Source organism: Littorina saxatilis, linkage group LG11, assembly GCF_037325665.1.
Source record: "Littorina saxatilis isolate snail1 linkage group LG11, US_GU_Lsax_2.0, whole genome shotgun sequence".
Lineage (NCBI taxonomy): Eukaryota > Metazoa > Mollusca > Gastropoda > Littorinimorpha > Littorinidae > Littorina > Littorina saxatilis.
In genome coordinates, this window is record NC_090255.1 from 26,543,911 (window position 1) to 26,566,410 (window position 22,500).

Here is a 22,500-nt window from a genome sequence, read left to right on the forward strand (position 1 = left end):
TTTCTGAATTTTCAGTTTTTTAGGCTTGTGCATTGTTGAAATAACTCCACATTGACGGATAATTTTCATCGGGGAACTGCATAATACCGTCATATTTGTTTATATTCTAAAACCTGATGTCGCACTGTTGAAAAAACGTTTAACCCTGACATCCGGGCTAAACAGCAAGTAGATCAACAGTCGAACAGTGGTCTATTCCCCTTCCTACCTTCTTCTTCTTCTTCTTCTTCTGCGTTCGTGGGCTGAAACTCCCACGTACACTCGTCTTTGTGCACGAGTGGATTTTTACGTGTATGACCGTTTTAACCCCGCCATTTAGGCAGCCATACGCCGCTTTTGGAGGAAGCATGCTGGGTATTTTTGTGTTTCTATTACCCACCGAATTCTGACATGAATTTCAGGATCTTTTCCGTGCGCACTTGGTCTTGTGCTTGCGGGTGCACACGAAGGGGGTTAAGCCACTAGCAGGTCTGCACATAAGTTGACCTGGGAGATCGGAACAATCTCCATTCTTAACCCACCAGGCGGCAGCGACCGGGATTCGAACTCACGACCTCCCGATTAGGAGGCCGACGTCTTAACTACCACGCCACTGCGCCCGTCCCCCTTCCTACCGTTACCATTTCCTTGTCGGATTCGACCCCCCGCTCGCATCGGTCTCACACAAAACACTTTTTATGTTACCTTCCCTTCCAAGCGGCCATTAAACCTTCAATCAAGGGACATAACTAGTACCGCTCGGTGTAAACTTTGCACTTTGTTGTCGCCCTTGCCGCATTTGGTGCAAGAATATGGCCGGCAGGTGAGGGAAAAAACACGGGAACTCCTTTCTGGTGGTTCTCAGGAGACAGAATGATGGTAATCCTGGGGTGTTTAAGGGTCGCTAATAGTCACTTACACTCTCCGAAATGTGGGTACGATCCAAGTGGTAAGTGTAAGCGACCTTGCAGCAGTGGCGTTTTATAAACAAACATTTCTATTTTTTTTATTTTCGGTACATGATTGTACTCCCGTTTTATGGTGTCTAAAGGCACCATTTATGGAGAGGTTTTATGGCGAGTTTGACATGAACGACAAACGACACCAATTTTATACAAATGTATCTTCAACATTATAGGCCAGTCACTAGCGATCGGCGCTTTTTAATTTTTAGCTTTTTTCTGTCTTTTTAAAAAAATTTTTTTAACCATCTTTCAAACCCGGGAACATGCCCCTAATGGTTTTACTGTGAGGGCGTTAAACAATACATCATCGGCGCGTCTACACGCGTGCACGGGGAGTACGTGTTGATAAACGCCGCTGGCTCGTTAGTGACTGGGCTATAAGGCAAAAACCCTATTTTTTCGCGCGACCCTAGACTTTTTTTTGGCATTTGGGGAAGAAAAGAAAAAAGAAAAAACAAAGTCTTTGTTTTTTGGCAAAATAACTTAAAAATATGTTTTTTTGGGAAAACAAATCCCGACCTACCGACCCTATATTTTGGGCCTATGTTACCGTAAACAGAGTTTTTTTGTTGCTGGCCAAATGTCACGTGGCAAAGCTTTCCTCAATGTTTCCAAGAAAAAAACCTCTTTCACGACCCATACAAACCCGACAGAGTTAATCCAAAAACAAAGAGACTGACCGGCACGGTTGGCCTAGTGGTAAGGCGTCCGCCCCGTGATCGGGAGGTCGTGGGTTCGAACCCCGGCCGGGTCATACCTAAGACTTTAAAATTGGCAATCTAGTGGCTGCTCCGCCTGGCGTCTGGCATTATGGGGTTAGTGCTAGGACTGGTTGGTCCGGTGTCAGAATAATGTGACTGGGTGAGACATGAAGCCTGTGCTGCGACTTCTGTCTTGTGTGTGGCGCACGTTATATGTCAAAGCAGTACCGCCCTGATATGGCCCTTCGTGGTCGGCTGGGCGTTAAGCAAACAAACAAACAAACACAGAGACTGTCAACGTTCCAAAATTCAGAATCAAAAAACAAGAAAGGTATGTTGTTGGAACGTTGTAAAAGTAGGTTGTTGTAAACTGATAGAACTATCAAGATAATTTTTGTGTGAATATTTGTTTGTCTGTTCACTTAAAAGACCGTTGGGTCGAAATATCTGTGAATGTATTGTTTTGTCAATAACAAACGTTCCAACAACCTACCTTTCTTGTTTTTTTATTCCGACAGAGTTATTATCGGTATTTGTCCATTTTGGAACTCAAGCACGAAGTTTACCGAATACGTGCAACTTTAGTGAATATCAGTCCGCTAAGTGTACCTAAATATAGTGTAGGATCAACAAACAAGACCATAAAACAGGCCCAAACTAGTCCTGATTAATGAACGTGTATTATGTATGACATATTCAAAATTGTGTCAGCCATATTGGATGAAACAAAGCACACACAACGAATGAAATAAAACCGCACAACAAACAGTCAAACTGACAAACAAACAAACAAACACGTTCTACGGAGTGAACTCTTTGGAGCAGTTGTCTCAGATCTCCATTTTTTCTTAATAGCCAAGCCCCCCACCCCCGTCTCTCTGTGTGTGTTAGTAAGTGTGTGTTAGTGTTAGTGTGTGTGTGTGTGTGTGTGTGTTAGTGTGTGTGTTTGATAGTGTGTGTGTGTGTGTGTGTGTTAGTGTTAGTGTGTGTGTTTGATAGTGTGTGTGTGTGTGTATGTGTGTGTGTGTTAGTGTGTTAGTGTGTGCGTTAGTGTGTGTGTTAGTGTGTGTTAGTGTGTGTGTGTGTGTGTTAGTATGTGTGTGTGTGTGTTTGTTTGTTTGTTTGTGTGTGTGTGCGTGTGTGTGTGTGTGTGTGTGTTTGTGTGTGTGTTTGTGCGTGCGCGCGTGTGTTTATGTTTTGTGCGTTTTGGCGGAGGTACAGGTGCGAGTGTGCGTGCGTCCTCGCACGTACGCGCGTTGTTTTCAGGGATCATAAGTGCGGTCTCACATTTGCACCATTTTGCCTGGCTTAAACTGCTCCGCTTGCTATGGACCAGATTATCCTAAAATGCCAAACTATTTCCGACAGATAGAAAACTGACATTTGTTGCCCTTTCCTGGACAAAAAGTAGGCGTGCACGAACAATTTTGGTTCATATAAAACCCAACCGGTTGGACGCCTCCATTTTCTCCAATCTCAGACAGCGATTGGACAATGCGGTTGTGATGGACTTGCTACTGTGATATAAAACTTGGATCGGGATAGAAAAGAAGAGCGCCGTCCCATTTTATGACTAGTGGTCGCCATGTCTCCTCTGACAGCTGGCGTGCTTCTGGGCCTGGTGGTAAGCTGATAAGTCTTCTAATACCCCCGGCTAATTATCTATTCAAATTTATTCACGGATGATATGTATAATATATCGTTATGTTGGTTTAATATTCAAATCATAATGAGGCTTATGGTTTTTTTAATCCGGCTTGGGTGAATGGTTTGTATACTATTGCTACTTTTCAACAAGGAGTGTTTTTTCCTTTCGATTATTGTTTTCTAGTTTGATTGTTATGATTTAACTATGACAACACATTTCATAGCATATAGACATGGTCATATCACTGTACACATTGGTGTTTTTCTACATTGATATATTGTGTGTCCTTATATGTTCACCAATTGAAAAAGTGCCGTTTTAAATGTGACTTACCGTCGCGATATAACCTTGAATGGTTGAAAACGACGTTAAACACCAAATAAAGAAAGAAAGAAATGTGACTTACTTTTGTTAAACAAATGGTCTATTTCAGGAACAATGGTTCTGTTCGGATTTATCGGATTCATTATTGTAAGGGATGCAGTTTGGCTTCTAAGATGGAAAAAAAATGTGCTTCTATATATATATATATACGACTTGTGTGTGTGTGTGTGTGTGTGTGTGTGTGTGTGTGTGTGTGTGTGTGTGTGTGTGTGTGTGTGTGTGTGTGTGTGTGTGTGTGTGTGTGTGTGTGTGTCCGCGATGCACGTCCAAAGTTCTCGATGGATCTCTTTCAAATTTGGTGGCCATATTCAGGTCCACCCCGGACACAACCTGGTCGATGAGATATTTGAACACGTGCTCTCAGCGCCCAGCGCTGAACCGATTTTGGTTTTTCTCTGGATCCATTCCCAGTAACTCTTCCTTATTTTCTCCAGTGTTTTCAGCGTTTATCTCCCTTCCTTCGTGTGGCGTCAATCCATATTCCCGTTTCTATTTTTAGAAGGTCACTGTCGACAACGCTCAATCCATATTCCCGTTATACTATTTTTAGAAGGTCACTGTCCCGGCGAAGCCGGGTATTACTCTTCTCCAGTGTTTTGCGCGTTTATCTCCCTTCCTTCGTGCGGTGCGCCGGCAAAGCCGGCGTACACCCGGCAAAGCCGGGTCCCCGGCGCAGCCGGGTATTCGGCTCGACTTCTTCCCGGCGAAGCCGTACCCGGCGAAGCGGGTATTCATCTAGTTTTAAGATATAAACAAAGTTTGAAGAACACACCTAAATAGAATTCCCCTATCCGAAAGAGATATGCTGTTTTAAACGGGCAAATACATGCGACAGAATGAAAGGAATAGTACGGAAGTATTTGTTTGAAATGTGGCTATTTTCTTAAGTTTAAAGTATCATCCCTTCACACACGAAAATCTCAAACATATACAGGTTTCAAACCCTTTTGTGATGGTCATTTCATTTTTGGTGTATGTTTAGTTTAAATATTTGTTTAAATTTAAATTGTTTCAGGTCGTTTTTGTCATTTTTAAGCCATAGCATAAGCAATCATTCTCTCTTTCTTCGATTTTATATTGGACGGATTACAGACGATGCCAAACGCATTTAAACAATAATTATTGCTTGAGTCGTCTGTCGATCCCGATTACAGCCGGTAAATACTCCCACTGAAAAACAAACAAGCCGAAGCTAATGCAAAGAACAATATAGGATTCGTAAAGGCACACTCAGCTTCCCGTAAACCATCAGTTTCTGGTCACAGACACTGTCAGGCTTTTACACACGGTACAGACACCCTTTCGTTTAAACACTCACCGCTTGAGAACATCCTAGTGCCCTCCGTAAAGAGCGAGCTTTTTTCAAAGAATTTAATTTGTCGTGGCCAGCCGGATCTACAATGAGAAAAATCGGACACCTCGTTTTGACGCTAGACCTAACTTTTAAAATCTGAATAATAATTTGACAGCTTGTTAAATAAACATTCTTAAATCATAAAATAATTCTTTTTTCATCAAGACAAGATCAGTACAAATCAAAGTTTTGAAACTTTGAAAAAAGGGAGCCCGGAAGCAGTTGACGCAAGGTCGTGTTTCCCGTAGCAGACGAATTTTCTGCATAACGCTTGCTTTTTTGAAGCCAACCGCCGCCGATACGTTCGTGTGACTCGCAGCCGTTTGTTGCGTTTTAGAATCAGAGGTACACAATAACGTGCAATTGAAGATACCAGCGAGTCGCATTGAAATCACAAACTGACGACTAAATTGTGAAAAAAAGGAAAGTGGATCACACGGGTGTCCGCCCCGTGATCGGGAGGTCGTGGGTTCGAACCCCGGCCGGGTCATACCTAAGACTTTAAAATTGGCAATCTAGTGGCTGCTCCGCCTGGCGTCTGGCATTATGGGGTTAGTGCTAGGACTGGTTGGTCCGGTGTCAGAATAATGTGACTGGGTGAGACATGAAGCCTGTGCTGCGACTTCTGTCTTGTGTGTGGCGCACGTTATAAGTCAAAGCAGCACCGCCCTGATATGGCCCTTCGTGGTCGGCTGGGCGTTAAGCAAACAAACAAACAAACAAATCACACCGGTCCACGATGGCTCAGGGGTGAACACTGGTGTGTGGTTTACGCGAGCTAAATAGACATTCAAACAAACTGTGTCATGTAATGCTATTAAATGCAATTGCAAGTGTGAACCATAAGGCTATAACTAATTTTTCGTGAGAAGATAAAAATTGTTCTGTAAACCATTTAAGGCAGACTGGGCATTTAAGGAAGACCGACAACGTCAATTTCAAGTAATGCTCAGTGTCTCCTTTTTAACCGTCATTTTAGTTTCTCTCTCTAAAAAAAGAAAGAAAAATCAGAACATGTGATCGAGACTATAATTTGATTGACAATGACTGAGATACATTTTTTTTAAAGTATAATTGAAACAAATGCAATTGTTTAGGGCAAATACAGCATCAAAGTGTCTTGAAAAAACCCAACTACGCTTGACTACACAACTCAATCAATCAATCAATCAATCAATATGAGGCTTATATCGCGCGTATTCCGTGGGTACAGTTCTAAGCGCAGGGATTTATTTCTTTTTTCTTTTTTGATGCAATTTATATCGCGCACATATTCAAGGCGCAGGGATTTATTTATCGACACCGCCCTGATAGAGCTGGCACCAGAGGGGTCAATATCTCTAATATTTCACTCTAATGCGATCAAACAAACTGAGCACTATGTATTTTCTATTCATCATAATTTTCTTTTTTTCTTACAGTGAGGCCACTTTTGTGGATTGGACAGAATCTTTAGCAAAATGTGGTTGCCGACTACTTTGTACCTTTAGTACAATACAAAAACAATAAGATAGATAAGCAAAATAAATAGTAAATGTTATTCGTATTTTGAAAAAAATATGACATTTCACACTGATCAAGACAACAAGGGTTCCTCCGAGACTGCGCCAGCATTAAGGGTGATCCTGACTGTCGAGATCTGTGTCAAATGTCATATTTTGGCCAAAAATACAAATAACATTTATGTATCAATCGGTTTTAGTGGAAATTCCTGTTAATTTTCACGATAACACGAACACAGACATCAGTCTCTTGTAGTCTCGGCAAGCCGCCTGAATATGAGTTTTTGTCGGACTCTGACGTCATATGACTCAAAGAAGAACAATCCAATGTTCAATCGATATATACGTTAATGGCTAAAGTATTGTTATAACACATCCCAGTTAAAAAGGAAAAGGAAATGATAACGGAGACGTTGCTAGGACTTTTTCTTCGGCAAATTCGTCACAATGATTAGAACAAAGTTCGGCAATTTTTGGTAGAAATAAGGTAGTCCTTGTCGTCAGATTCCCCTCATTGTGAAACACAATAAATATAAGATGAGCATATCTGCCGCAATGGCGACAATTTTTTCGCCGATTTATAAGAAAGTTTCCGAGTTTTGCAGACTGCCGGCTCAAGTCGACTTCTCTGGGCAGAATACCGTAACAAGAGGCTGACGAGACTCCAGAGACGGATGGCCTCCACTGTTCCTTCAGGCGGTCTTTACTTGAAACCGAAGTCGACTTAGTTCTAAAGCTTCCTTCGACCAGCTTCGCGAAGTATACTTCGCTTAGGCCCCCCCAAAAAATAGGTCTGTTTACGGTAACCCGACCGACCCTAGTTTTTTCGCGCGACCCTAGACTTTTTTTTGGCATTTGGGAAAAAAAATAAAAAAAACTTGTTTTTTTGGCAAAATAACGTAAAAATATGGTTTTTGGGAAAAAAAAAAAAAAAAAAAATCCCGACCTACCGACCCTATTTTTTTGGCCTATGTTACCGTAAACAGACCTATTTTTTTTTTGGCCTTAGTCGACTGTCTTCGCCCAGATTAGGACAGGCTTTACGATTTATCTTCACAGTGACCAAGCATCAACAGGATATTAAGGCCTAAAAAAAAAAAAATAGGTGTGGTTACGGTAACCCGACCTACCCTATTTTTAGGGGCCGATCCTATAACTTTTTATTACATTTGTCACCAAAAAAAAAACGAGTGCAAAAAACGCAATGAAAGCGAAAGCGCCCGAGTCGCACACTTATTTCCCTGTCAAGTAGGTTTAATTTGTACACATTAGAAAAAAAAGTTAAAAAAAAAAAGTGATTGCCTACCTACCTACCCTATTTTTTTTGGCTATGTTACCGTAACCACACTTTTTTTTTGGCCTAATGCAAGGCTACAGACATGAAGAAAACTAGCAATCAACAACACACTTTTGTTTTTGACGTTTTTGACGGAAGTGAAAGGGAATGTCAATATTACAGTTCATTGTCAGTTGCCTTCACGTTTCGGGGATTCAAGCTGTAGATTGTTTTTGACAGTCGGGAGGAAATAAAAGCGAACAAAGTGCAAGCCGATAAACTTCATGTTTCCTTGGGCTCAGCAGGTAGCCCAAAAAGACAATGCTCTACTTTAAAAAAAAAAGACAAAGTGGATGATGTTATGACAGCTTTTTACGGTTCCGCTGCAATTCTTATGTCTATTTTGCATTGTGATGTAGTAGCACAAGGCCCCGTTTTGGATCCATTGAATGTATGAAAGTCTATTTATTGAGTTTAAGCGTTTCTTTTCCGACAAGAAACAGTGTCGTTGGACGGACGCAGTGACGTGGTGGTAAGACGTCGGCCTCCTAATCGGAAGGTCGTGAGTTCGAATCCAGGTCGCTGCCGCTTGGTGGGTTAAGAGTGGAGCATTTTCCGATCTCGCAGGTCAACTTATGTGCAGACCTGCTAGTGACTTAACCCCCTTCGTGTGTACACGCAAGCACAAATAATCCATGTCAGAGTTCGGTGGGTTGTAGAAACACGAAAATACCCAGCATGCCTCCCCCGAAATCGGCGTATGCTGCCTGAATGGCGGGGTAAAAACGGTCATACACGTACAAATCCACTCGTGCTAAAAACATGAGAGAACGTGGGAGTCTAAGCCCATGACCGAAGAAGAAGAAGAAGAAGAAGAAGAAGAAGAAGAAGAAGAAGAAAGTGTTGTTGATTTTGACAGACAACTTGGGGGAAGTGTTTGTCTAAAACCAGTGGTACTCAAGTTCTCAAACTAAACTCGTATGTTTTCATTTATAGATTTTACGAACTTCTGCTTTTGCTTTATTTGTACAAATATAAAAAAAACCACTGTGCTGCTGTTTGAAGCCACTGATGTGCAACGTACAAGTATTCTCTATTGGAATACATTATAATGGTCTATGTTCCCATCGAAAGTTATACTCTTCCTGCTGTTTTTTCTTTCTTCTTAGGCAATTATCTTGTTGTTTTATTTTTACTTTAACAGTTGCATATGAAATATTTGCAAAGCTGAGATTACACTTTGGGGATGTTATTAGAGAAAAACAATTTATTTATTTATTTATTTACTTATCGATAAAATTCAGAAAAAAGACTAAAAGTAAAGCAATAACAAATAAATGGAAAAGACTTGAATTAAACAATTTCAACGATTTAGTTGATCAAATATTTATGATGTAGCAAGTTGTTATATTTTTTGAATTTTTTCTTCTTTTTTTTCTTCTTTTTTTTCTTTTAAAAATAGAATTCGTAATTCACACTTTCAGTCAAATTGTGTCTGTAGGGTAAGGGTCGGTGGTTGGGTGGGTAGGCCTATACATTGCAAGTGCCTGCTATTAGCAACTCAATAAATAAATCCTCTCATTCATTCACCTCTTACTTGCTGATGTTGTCTACATTTAAAGGCACATTCCGGGCGGGGATGTCGCTCAGTCGGTAGCGCGCTGGATTTGTATCCAGTTGGCCGCTGTCAGCGTGAGTTCGTCCTCACGTTCGGCGAGAGATTTATTTCTCAGAGTCAACTTTCTGTGCAGACTCTCCTCGGTGTCCGAACACCCCAGTGTGTACACGCAAGCACAAGACCAAGTGCGCACGAAAAAGATCCTGTAGTCCATGTATCACGGGTTGATATTGATGTTATTATTATAGTGTATTATTATTGTTTTTTTAGTGTGTGCCTGTGTGTACGTTGAAGGCAAACCTGACGCAGACAAATTCTCTTGGCCATCGCGTAGTACAATCGTAGCTGAGTAAGCGGTATTTTGCAGGGTAAGCAGAATAAGTAGCGGGCAGTAAGCCGCGTGTGTACCGAGGGCATTTCCTAATACGCGTTTCCTAAAACATCAACATCAACCCGTGATACATGTCAGAGTTCGGTGGGTTATAGAAACAAGTCTTATATCGCGCGCGTATCTCCAGACTCAAGGCGCAGGGATCTATTTATGCCGTGTGAGATGCATGCTTCCTCCGAAAGCGGCGTATGGCTGCCTAAATGGCGGGGTAAAAACGGTCATACACGTAAAAGCCGTGGGAGTTCCAGCCCATGAACGAACAAACAAACAAAGGCACATTCCTTCCGTCTTGTAATCATCTCAGATCTGGCCAAGCTTTTAGCAAACATGAACAACCTACCTGCTCTCTGCGCACATTTTTTTTAATGAATCATTATTGTAAAAGCGACAACTGGCTTTTTAGGAAATTAATTCATCATTTGTTTTTGTTCACCACAGCAAACGGTCAGGGAGTTGATTTTGGCATGAGTCTGCGTTGAGCGAACGTCTTATCCCACGTAGTTAATGATACTGTACACACGGTTTAGATAGCACATGTTATTTATTCATCTGTCTTTTCGAATATTTAAGTTGTATTTAAATCCACGTACGTCACATCATCTGCTATCCTTAAGATATGCTTTGTTTGTTTGTTTGTTTGCTTAACGCCCAGCCGACCACGAAGGGCCATGTCAGGGCGGTGCTGCTTTGACATATAACGTGCGCCACACACAAGACAGAAGTCGCAGCACAGGCTTCATGTCTCACCCAGTCACATTATTCTGACACCGGACCAACCAGTCCTAGCACTAACCCCATAATGCAAGACGCCAGGCGGAGCAGCCACTAGATTGCCAATTTTAAAGTCTTAGGTATGACCCGGCCGGGGTTCGAACCCACGACCTCCCGCTCACTGGGCGGACGCCTTACCACTAGGCCAACCGTGCCGGTCCTTAAGATGTGCATTTCTAAATGTTCGTAAATGTAAACAATAAGTAGATGCAAATATTCCTACTTATTTTTCTTGCAGTCAAAGCAACATTATGGGAATTCCATCTTTTACATAATTTTAATAAAGCCAAACAAAAATATATGTTGGTTTACGCTAACCGGACCGACCCTATTTTTTCCCGCCGACCCTAAAACTTTTTTTGTCATTTCTCAAAAAACCAAAAACGTTTGGCACACTTTGCGAACCATGCCGAGACTAAGGGAAGTAACCTACGTTAAAATCGACTACATTTAATCAAACAAAGAAAAGAAAAAAAAGAAACCGAGCTACTGACCATATCTGTTTTAATCTCGTTACCCTTAACCAACATATATTTTTCTTTGGCCTAACATCGCTCAAGTTTCCCGATCAAAATCGCGTAACACGGTGTCCACCAGGCCAAGTGTTGGAGAACGAATTACCCAACCGCGTATTTGTCGGTAACAGAACCCCACAGCGCATAGGATCAGCTTTTGAACACATACAAAACAAGTCGCGTAAGGCGAAATTACTACATTTAGTCAAGCTGTGGAACTCACAGAATGAAACTGAACGCACTGCATTTTTTCACAATGACCGTAGTCCGCCGCTAGTGCAAAAGGCAGTGAAAGTGACGAGCCTGTTCAGCGCGGTAGCGGTTGCGCTGTGCTGCATAGCACGCTTTACTGTACCTCTCTTCGTTTGAACTTTCTGAGCGTGTTTTTAATCCAAACATATCATATCTATATGTTTTTGGAATCAGGAACCGACAAGGAATAAGATGAAATTGTTTTTAAAACGATTTCGGAAATTTAATTGTAATCATAATTTTTATATTTTTAAGTTTCAGAGCTTGTTTTTCATCCGAATATAACATATTTATATGTTTTTGGAATCAGAACATGATGAAGAATGAAATAAAAGTCATTTTGGATCGTTTTATAATTTTAATTACAATTTTCAGTTTTTTAATGACCAAAGTCATTAATTAATTTGTAAGCCTCCATGCTGAAATGCAATACCAAAGTCCGGCCTTTGTCGAAGATTGCTTGGCCAAAATTTCAATCAATTTGATTGAAAAATGAAGGTGTGACAGTGCCGCCTCAACTTTTACAAAAAGCCGGATATGACGTCATCAAAGACATTTATCGAAAAAATGAAAAAAACATCTGGGGATTTCATACCCAGGAACTCTCATGTAAAATTTCATAAAGATCGGTCCAGTAGTTTAGTCTGAATCGCTCTACACACACACGCACAGACACACACACACACACATACACCACGACCCTCGTCTCGATTCCCCCTCTATGTTAAAACATTTAGTCAAAACTTGACTAAATGTAAAAATCAGCCTACCCAGCAAATACAGTTTTGGAGATGTTGCAAATCCACTAAGCTGTGTTCCGTCACGGCCTCACGCTGGTTTACAGCAGACAGGAGACAGGCGAAGGCTACAGTTTAGCCTTCTATAAAAATGAGCCATTTGTCATAGGCTCTTCCCCTTCAAAGAGTACACTTCTCTTTTCTGCTACCGCGTTTTGTAAGAAAACGGGCGGGATGTTGCAGTTTTACACCGAACAAATCCTTCAAGGATTGTGTACATTTGTTCTACGAAACGTGAACAGAAATGTCGTTCACCTTACAGGCAGATTTGTCCGTGGAGTAATGTGATGGATTTATGACTCTCGATCGAGCCGGGCTGACGTAGTTTTAACACACAAACCTGTCTGAAGAATTACAATATTGAAACGAATCAGACACCAACATATGAATTGCACAGCAGTGACCTTACATGTTTCTTTTTTTCTGTGTTAATGTATCATGCCTTGATCACATAGCCAATCTCAATCTCTTTCGAAGGCACATTTTTGGTATTTCTTTGAATTAAAATTAATGAGATAGTTTGGTTGTTGTTGTAGTCGTCTTAAAAAATTTGTCTCCGCATATCGGACAGCGTTAGTGGAAAAAGCAATATAAATCCCAAAACATGGGGTTTGAGCTACCTGCTGAAAGCCAACGGCAGATGAATCTATACTGAAATTTACGTTTTCCATTTATTTTTAGAATCTACAGGATTTGATCTGTATATATACTGTTCAAAAAAAGAAACGCATAGTTGCTACTTGCCAAATTTGTTTTATTTTTCGAAAAAATTAACAGAAAATCCAATATTTAGATTATTTGTTTGAAATTTGGTATGGACACAGTTGAATGCACACACAGTTCATTTGCATCTTCAAATCAATCAGTCAATCAATACGATTGGGTGCCGAGGCTGTCAAGTCAGTAGGGGGTGTGACTGCCTTGAGCAGCAACAACTGCCCGGCACCTTCTGGGCATGGACTGGATCAGATGCCGGATATCTTGCTGTGGGATGGTGTCCCACTCCTCCTGAAGTGCCTGCAATAGATCGCGGTGATTTGCCGGCGCTTCTTCTCGCCTGCGCACACGTCTGTCCAATTCATCCCAGAGGTGTTCTATCGGGTTCATGTCTGGCGACATGGATGGCCAGGGAAGCACCTGGACATAGTGGTCGGTGAGGAACTGGGTGGTGAGTCGTGCTGTGTGCGGGCGAGCGTTGTCCTGTTGGAATATGGCATCCTGGTCAGCCAGAAGAGGAAGGGCGTGTGGGCGCAGAATTTCCTCCACGTATCGCTGGGCAGTTATGCGCCCTTGGACGTGCACCAGGGTGCTCCTTCCAGCGGTATTGATCGCCCCCCACACCATGACGCCTCCACCACCATGAACGGGTGCCTCATCCACACAGTTGGGCGCGTAACGTTCGTTTACTCTCCGGTAGACCCTCCTCCGACCATCATGTCGCTGGAGCAGGAAGTAGGACTCGTCGCTGAACCACACGTGTCTCCAGTGATTCCGGACGGTCCAGCGAAGGTGCTGGTTGCCCCACTGCACTCGGTTCTGGCGATGGCGGCGGGTGAGGACAGCTCCTCTGTGAGGTCTGCGAGCTCTCAAACCAGCTTCATGCAGGCGGTTCCGCACGGTCCGGTCCGATAATCGGTGTGGCCCGGGAAGAGCCTGGACAGAAGATGAGGCCGACAGGAAACGATTCCGGAGGTGGCGGAGCCGTATGAAGCGGTCGTGAGCAGCAGTTGTCGCCCTTGGTCTTCCCGCTCGTGGCAAGTCAGCAACGGAGCCAGTGGCTTGAAACCTGACCCACAGTCTACTGATGGTGCTCTGGGACACGTGGAAGTGCCTGGCGATTGCACTTTGACTTTGGCCTGCTTGTAAACGACCCAATGCAATTTGGCGGTCTTCTCTGCTCAATCGGGCCATCTTTCGTCGCTGAATTGTCGTCTGATTTCTTTGTGGCGAACAATCCGCTTTTATGGGTTTTGGAAGACATGGTGAGAGCTCAATATTCCCCGAGTTTCACGAGATTACAATGAAGCATGACGAGTGGTCATGCCAAATGAGCAATTTTGACATTGTAGCCACTGATAACGCATGCGTCACGTGCAGCGCTCACTTGTGGCAATGGACGAAAGGTCGACGACCAGATAAACATTTTCTGCAGTTTGGTGGATATCCTTGTTGCCATATAACTAAATTAACCAAATATTACAAGCTATGCGTTTCTTTTTTTGAACAGTATACATACCAAACGGTTTTGTGAAGTTTAAATAGTGAAGAGAATAGTACGTTAATTACCTGAGATCCCATAGGCCCTGTGTTAAATTCCTGTACTAACAATGAAGGTGGTGCTGCTGCTGCTAATAATGATGACGACGACGACGACGACGACGACGACGACGATGCTGCTTCTGCTGCTGCTGATAATCATGACGATGGCGACGTACTCGACGACAACAACGATGATGACGACGCGACGACGATGATTACGACGACGACGAAGACGATGACGATAATGATGACGACGACGCTGCTCTCGCTGTTGCTGATGTCACTAATGATAGTTTTTTGTTTTGTTGGCAGACGATAGCGGTGGTAGCTCCAGTGGCAAGTGGTCAGTTCTACGGTAAGGATCACTTTCCGGACAATGACTACTACCCCGATAACAGCTACAACCGTCCCGGCCACAAGAAGAAGCAGAAGGAACAACCCCACGATCCTTGTGAGGTAAAAGCTGAACTATCTCGGGTTTTATTTTGATATATTTTTTTCAATATTGAAATGCGTGTTTTTCAATATTTCAAAATGCAACAAGTATAAACTTGGTATCATACAGCAAGCCATGTAGTATTATGTTTATCCTGTATTCTGTACGTGTGTGCTCTCTGTACCAAATTTCCCGGAGTCGAAGTGTCCAAATTGAAGTCGCGTCTTCTTGAATCTCGGCCTCTTCCAAAGCCTCGTTTAATCTATGACTTGAAAACCCAAAAAGACTCCACAGTAGGAATTTTAGCGTCACGCGTAAGTTTTCAAAAATCTTCGAGACAGAACAGAAAATGCAAAAGTGTTTAGAAAATGAAGCTTGCCTCGGTAACTTTGTCGTCATGAGCAGTGGAAAATTAGATCCCTGCCAGACTGTAGTTTAACCCGACATCATTTGCATGATATACACACGTGTGAAGAGATTTGGTTTAGTCATTACATGGGTGTTCTCTCTCACGTATGTAGGATGCAAAAAACCAAAAAAACAACAACAACAACAACAACAACAACAACAACCACAACAACCACCACCACAACAACAACAACAACAACAACAACCACAACAACCACCACCACAACAACAACAACAACGTTGTCTGTTGCAGCATTTTGTGTGCACTACTGGGAAGGGTGGGAGACAGAAGTTCCGTCGCCCCATTTTGATCTGGGCAAGTCCGGGAGCACCTTTAAATTATTTTCTTTAGAAAAAAACCCACAAGAATTGAAGATAATTGGAACGTTTATTTATTGACAACACAAAACGTGACATTCACAGTACGTCGACCCAGTGGCCTGTTAAGCAGACAGAGAGACAAACACTTATGATGCAAATAATGAATGTATGTCAAAATCGTCCATAAAACTCGCTTACAAGATGGCGGCGAGGTTCATGAAAGAGGTCAATCGCAATACAAATATGAATGAATCATTGCCTCGCTTGTGTCTTCTCCCCAAGCGGCTGCACCCTTTGAGAGCAAAGTCTTGGTTTTGGTTTTAGCGTGTTTTATTCATTTTCGTTGATACACGGTTAAAACAATAACAACATTAAGAACGCTAATAAGCAGACTGCTTAATTATGGACACGTTCTAAAAAATGATAATCAATACACATTCCGATAACAAAAAGTCTTTTTTTTGTTTGATAAATATTAATTTGTCTGTCTGTGCACTTAAAAGACCGAGAAAAAGTCGAAATATCTGTGACTGTAACGTATTGTTTTGTCAATAACAAACGTTCCAACAACTTACCTTTCTTGTCTTTTGATAATGAAAGAGGTATGTTTCTCTGCAGACAAAAGTGGTCGTTGTCTGTTGCAGCATTTTGTGTGTACCACTGGAAAGGATGGGAGACGGACGTTCTGCCGGGTCGCTCACATCTGTGACAAGCTGAACAACGACCCTGATGATGTGGCTTGCAACTTCACCCTGCCCGTCTGTGTAAACAGAGGTATGGCAGCACAGTACAGTGGCAACCTCCATTTTAAGACCCCCCAATTTAAAACCTCGCCTTTTCAGTTTATAACCCCCATTCAGTTTAAAGGTGGCCGTCTACATTTTTGCTTTTTTTCAGTAATCTTATGGTTAGATTTCGCTAAAAAGTTATGTCAGATCGATGATGAATGAACCATGGGGAAAAAGTTATAGAAACAAAAATATATGTAAAAAAAAGATTTTAGTTTTGGGTAGCGTGACTCACGCTTCCAATATTTTGTTTTCTGTTTGCTGAGAACATGTGCTTTGCCTACAAATACTGACCAATCAAATTCATGTCACTATGCTTATAGCCACGCCGAAACAAGTGCAGCAACAGTTTGACACTGGAGCGCTGTCCACGCTTTTTTTTTAAACGCACGAAATGCACGGGATTTGAGAGGAGTTTTGCGCTTGGCATTTTCCAAATAAGGATATCCTACTATGAGTACTACGCTGGAATACTACAATGAATTTTCAAACGGCTACACTGGCTTCGTCTTTCCTGATCGAAAGGGGGTGTATTGTTGATATTTGTAGATAATAGACTCTGCATTTTAATGGTCAAATGGCGATTTCGGTATAAAAATGTACACAAGGACCTTTGAGATCCCAACATTGAAAATATCGATATTAAAGCTTTTCAGTTTATAACCCCCAATTTAAGACCTCGATTTTCCAGCTTTCGAGTTTATAACCTAGATTTTAAAACCTCCCAATTATACGACTTTGCTCTTCCAGTTTCCCAGTTTAAAACCGCCTATTTCAGATCCCAAAATTGAAAATATCGGTATTAAAGCTTTTCGGTTTAAAACCCCATTTTAAGATCCCCCAATTTAAGACCCGGCTTTTCCAGCTTTCGAGTTTATAACCTAAATTTTAAAACTTCCCATTTTTTGTAAGACCTCGTTCTTTCAACTTTTCAGATTATAACCTCTGTAAAAATGTACCTCCATTTTAAAGGTGGTCGTAAAAAAAGATTTTATTTTTGGGTAGCGTGACTCACGCTTCCAATATTTTGTTTTCTGTTTGCTGAGAACGTGTGCTTTGCCTAAAATTACTGACCAATCAAATTCATGTCACTATGCTTATAGCCACGCCCAAATAAGTGCAGCAACAGTTTGACACTGGAGCGCTGTCCACGCTTTTTTTAAACGCACGAAATGCATGGGATTTGAGAGGAGTTTTGCGCTTGGCATTTTCCAAATAAGGATATCCTACTATTAGTACTACGCTGGAATACTACAATGAATTTTCAAACGGCTACACTGGCTTCGTCTTTCCTGATCGAAAGGGAGTGTATTGTTGATAATTGTAGATAATAGACTCTGCATTTTAATGGTCAAATGGCGATTTCGGTATAAACATGTAGACAAGGACCTTTAATGCTTTCTTCTTTTTCTGACCTGATTTTCTTACATTTTCTTGGACATCGAAGAGGGGTTCTACCTTATATGCAGGGAAAAAAAGCCAAACTGATGCTTTTTTTCAATTTCTGTTGTAATATGTGACCCTCCAACACGGAATGAGTCGCATGTCACCTTTGCATGATTTTCATATTTTTACATTTTCATAAAGAGTTTTTTATGCTCTATCCAGTGGTGAAAACCGTTTTAGAAAAGAGTTATGCTTATAAGCCTGTGACTAAGGTGACCCACACACTGTTACCAGACACTCCCCGGACTTATATTAAGCTTAGCGCAGAACCGCGCGAGGTGACATGCGACTCATTTCGTGGTGGAGGGTCACATATTAATTAGCACGCCCATTATGGTTGTCTATAGTTTGTTTGTGTCTACTATTTTGAGAATTTTTCCATACAAAAATTGCTTTAATTCGATCTCCTTTGTTCTATATTTTTTCTTTCACATTAATATACCCCCCCCCCCCCCCCACCACCACCACCCCCACCCCTTTCCTGAAGGGTTGTTGAAGAAACAAGTTACGTCGAAAGACTTGGTTTGATGAACGACTGACAGACCAGTGCGGATTAGCTCCTATCTGTGCTTTTTGCACTAAAAAAAAACACACAAAAAACCCAACAACTTCCACACACAAAAATCAACAACAAAACAAACTTAGGAAAAAGTATATGTGGCAATGTGTTTCCCCCGTACGATAAGGATGAGGATGAGGATGAGGATAAGATTCATATAGTCCTGTGAGGTTATCCTCATTTGAATTCGGGCTGCTTTCTCCCTGGGGAAAGTATACCACAGTATACGGCGATACCCATTGTTTTGTTTGTTTTCCATGCACGCGTGTATTCATGTTTCCAAGCCCTGAGTCTTTCGCTGTGAACGCGAGAGAGAAAGAGAGAGAGAGAGAGAGAGAGAGAGAGAGAGAGAGAGAGAGAGAGAGAGAGAGAGAGAGAGAGAGAGAGAGAGAGAGAGAGAGACAGACAGACAGACAGACAGATAGACAGACAGACAGACAGACAGACAGACAAACAGACAGACAGACAGTGAACTCAGAACGCAGAACTTTAAACATCTTATTTTCTATTTTCTGTGCCTGCAGCCAGCGAAGACTCGTACTACGACTACGGTCCGCAGTACAGCGTGTGCAAGAAGGGTAACCCGGTGATCCACCTGAGTACGGGGGAGGACAAGGTGTGTGACGGGGACACGGACTGCCCCATGGGATACGAGTGTGTCGACCCCGACGACGGGGATCCCACCAACGTCGAAGGAGTCTGCTGTCTGGCTCCGAAAGAAATGGACCGTGAGCTATTTTTTTTCTTCAGTTTATTTACTTATTTTTTTTTTTTATCAATTGTGACCCTCCACCACGGAATAAGTCGCATGTCACCTTTGCATGATTTTCATATTTTCACATGTTCCTAAAGAATTGTTTATGCTCTATCCAGTGGTGAAAACCGTTTTAGAAAAGAACGGAAACTGTTTGAGTTATAAGCCTGTGACTAAGGTGACCCTCACACAGTTACCAGACACTCTCCGGACTTATATCAAGCCTAGCGCAGAACCGTGCGAGGTGACATGCGACTCATTTCATGGTGGAGGGTCACAATTTATCTTTTTCTAACCTCAGTTGCATGTAGGCTGCCTCAACCCTTCTTTTTTGCACCTCAATCTTAATTTGAGTGGGTTTTTATTTTTTTGAGTAAGTTATTTTTTGTTGAACCCCAGTTGTATGCAGGCTGCTTCGACCCTTCTTTTTTCACTCTCAATTTTGTATTCATTGTCTTTTCTTTTTGTCGGGGAGCATCCTTTTTCATTGGTCTTCTTTTTGAAAAATACTTTTGGCTAGTTTGGAAATGGCTTACAATCAGTTAACAAATATCCAAACTTCAAAGGCGATGGGGACGGGGGAGGGGGAGGGGGGAGGGGGTCGTTGGTGGTCGGTGTTTTTTGTGTGTGTGAGTAATATGCATCGGCTTTAAACAGTTAAGAAAAACGATTTAGTTCACCATCTCAGATCAAGCTAGGCTTTACATGGGACAAATCCATTTCTCCACTTAACCGCAACACGGTGGCCTAGTGGTAAGGCGTCCGCCCAGTGAGCGGGAGGTCGTGGGTTCGAACCCCGACCGGGTCATACCAAAGACTATAAAATTGGCAATCTAGTGGCTGCTCCGCCTGGCGTCTGGCATTATGGGGTAAGTGCTAGGACTGGTTGGTCCGGTGTCAGAATAATGTGACTGGGTGAGACATGAAGCCTGTGCTGCGACTTCTGTCTTGTGTGTAGCGCACGTTAAATGTCAAAGCAGCACTGCCCTGATATCACCCTTCGTGGTGGACTGGGCGTTAAGCAAACAAACAAACAAAACAAATGTCTCCACTTGGATCCGAATTCAACAGTCTCCTGTCTGCGCAGTGTGAGAATATTTTATTCTGATGAATGATTTTCTTTTGTAAAGCCAATCGAATCAATGTTTGTTTAATTAAGAGCCACAAGTGACGTTCAAGACATTGATTAACAAAACACAAATTCAACTCTGCATAACAAGCTGTTGATTTTTGATACGTACTCAAGTGGAGAGATTGCCTTTATCCCGCCTGACTGCCTGGCCACAGGTCTCAAAGGATGAGCTTAATCGTTAACACAAGCCTTGCCCAGCTAAATACCATTACTAAAGCCCTGTTCCGAACCCCGATGTAACCCGAGAAAATTACTCCCACGAGAATTTTACTCCGGAGTAAACATTTCGTACAAAAAAGTTACTCCCTTTACGAAAAAAGCACTCCCCCATTGCACGAGAAAATTACTCCCCAAGACAGGTGAGTTCCGAGTAAACAGTTCGTACAAAAATGTTACTCTCCTGACGAATAAATAACGAATAAATTACTTCACCCCAACACGAGCAATTTAACTTCTCATGCCAGGTGTATGAAATGTTTACTCCCTTGTCCCCTGTTAGTCTTGGTGGTGGAAGGGGTGGAGGGAGGGTAGCGCGACATTCGTGTGCGCGAGATCACTTATTAGCATTATCCCTTCGCCCGCATCCCATTTTTGCGTACGAGATATTTACTGGAAGTAAAAAAAATGGGGAGTAAACATTTCGTGGAGGGAGTAATTTTTTCGTGCCTTTGGGAGTTCTTTTCTCGTACGAAAAGTGTACTCGGAGTAAGAATTTCGTACGAAATATTTACTCCGGAGTAAATGTTTCGTGGAGTAAAAATTTCGTGTTACACCGGCTCAAAAAGACAGCCTTCACCTGCTCACAAGACCAGAGCAGGTTACCATCTTCAGGCTGCGAACAGGGCACAACAGGCTGAACAAACACCTCCACTCAAAGCTGAAAGTTGTGCCGTCCCCGATGTGTCCCTGTGGAGAAGCAGAGCAGGACACCCACCACATCCTACAAGACTGCGGGAACTTCCAGTTGTTGAGAAGGAAGATGTGGCCGGAGCCGACTCCCATCCAGGATAAGCTGTACGGCACGGCGGCGTCCCTGCAGATGACCACTACATTTCTCAATTGGACTGGTCTCCACGTGTAGCGGCAACAAGAAGAAGAAGAAGTTAACACAGGCAGCGCAGGAATGGGCCTTTGATAGTTCTCTCTTTTCGTCAACTTGCTTTTTAAATGCAATGTATGCTGATGTGCATGGTATTATTATTATATGAAGTCTTATATCGCGCGCGTATCTCCAGACTCGGACTCAAGGCGCAGGGATCTATTTATGCCGTGTGAGATGGAATTTTTTACACAATACATTACGCATTCACATCGACCAGCAGATCGCAGCCATTTCGGCGCATATCCTACTTTTCACGGCCTATTATTCCAAGTCACACGGGTATTTTGGTGGACATTTTTTTTTATCTATGCCTATAGAATTTTGCCAGGAAAGACCCTTTTGTCAATCGTGGGATCGTTTAACGTGCACACCCCAATGCAGTGTACACGAAGGGACCTCGGTTTTTCGTCTCAGTGTTGTGCAACCTTCGCATTCATAAGCTATACTTAACACACGACAAACAAACTCGCACGTTTCCCCTGTGCGATGCATGTTATGTACATTTATGATATGGGTTTATCTGTAAATACTTATTATTGTTTTCTGTGTCTGTTTATTATTTAGCCATGGTAGATAAGTCCCTCCTAAAGGCGAAGTCCAGATATAAAAAAAGCAATCATTGCTTATTCTATTACCCTCGTTAGCACCTTCTACCCCACCTATGTTGACCAAGTTTGTTTGGCTGAGACCAGCTGTGCTGCAGCAGGTCACCCAGACTTGTAGTAACTGTGTAGTAACTGTGTTTCAACACGCTGGAATGCAGGCGTTAGATCGACGTTACAGTAAGCGACTGAAGCTAACTGTCTGAGCGGATATATCCATACCTGGTCAGATAGAGCCATAGGAGTGGGTCCGGATATATCCGTACCTGAAGACAATGAGTTAAATAAAGAATTGTCATTGTCATTGTCTACAGCCCATCCTACCTGCCCAAAGGTGAAAGTACACATCCCCCCAATCCAGAAGAAGAAGAGGAGGAGAGGCAGGAAGCGTGGTAGGTATGCTCAGCAGACGGCGTACGAGAGCCCGTTCTACAAGTACAACGTGTGTATGACAAAATGCTACACGGAGTACGACTGCGACTATGGCGAGATTTGCTGCAACACTGGATGTGGTTACAAGTGCATTGAGGTCGACGAAAC

The 22,500-nt window shown here is 42.4% G+C and overlaps 1 protein-coding gene across 2 annotated transcripts in view; it reads left to right on the plus strand.

The window, feature by feature from the left end:
- The first annotated feature begins 3,132 nt into the window (after positions 1-3,132).
- The window catches only part of LOC138980134 (uncharacterized), a 29,233-nt gene continuing 9,865 nt past the window's right edge, over positions 3,133-22,500 (plus strand). For both annotated transcript variants that reach the window (XM_070352964.1, XM_070352965.1), the window contains exons 1-5: positions 3,133-3,269; positions 14,725-14,868; positions 16,222-16,351; positions 18,895-19,098; positions 22,275-22,500. The exon at positions 22,275-22,500 is cut by the window's right edge and continues 12 nt beyond it. In XM_070352964.1, the coding sequence (XP_070209065.1) occupies positions 3,231-3,269; positions 14,725-14,868; positions 16,222-16,351; positions 18,895-19,098; positions 22,275-22,500 (743 nt within the window). In that variant the 5' untranslated portion in view covers positions 3,133-3,230. The remainder of the gene's footprint in view (positions 3,270-14,724; positions 14,869-16,221; positions 16,352-18,894; positions 19,099-22,274) is intronic.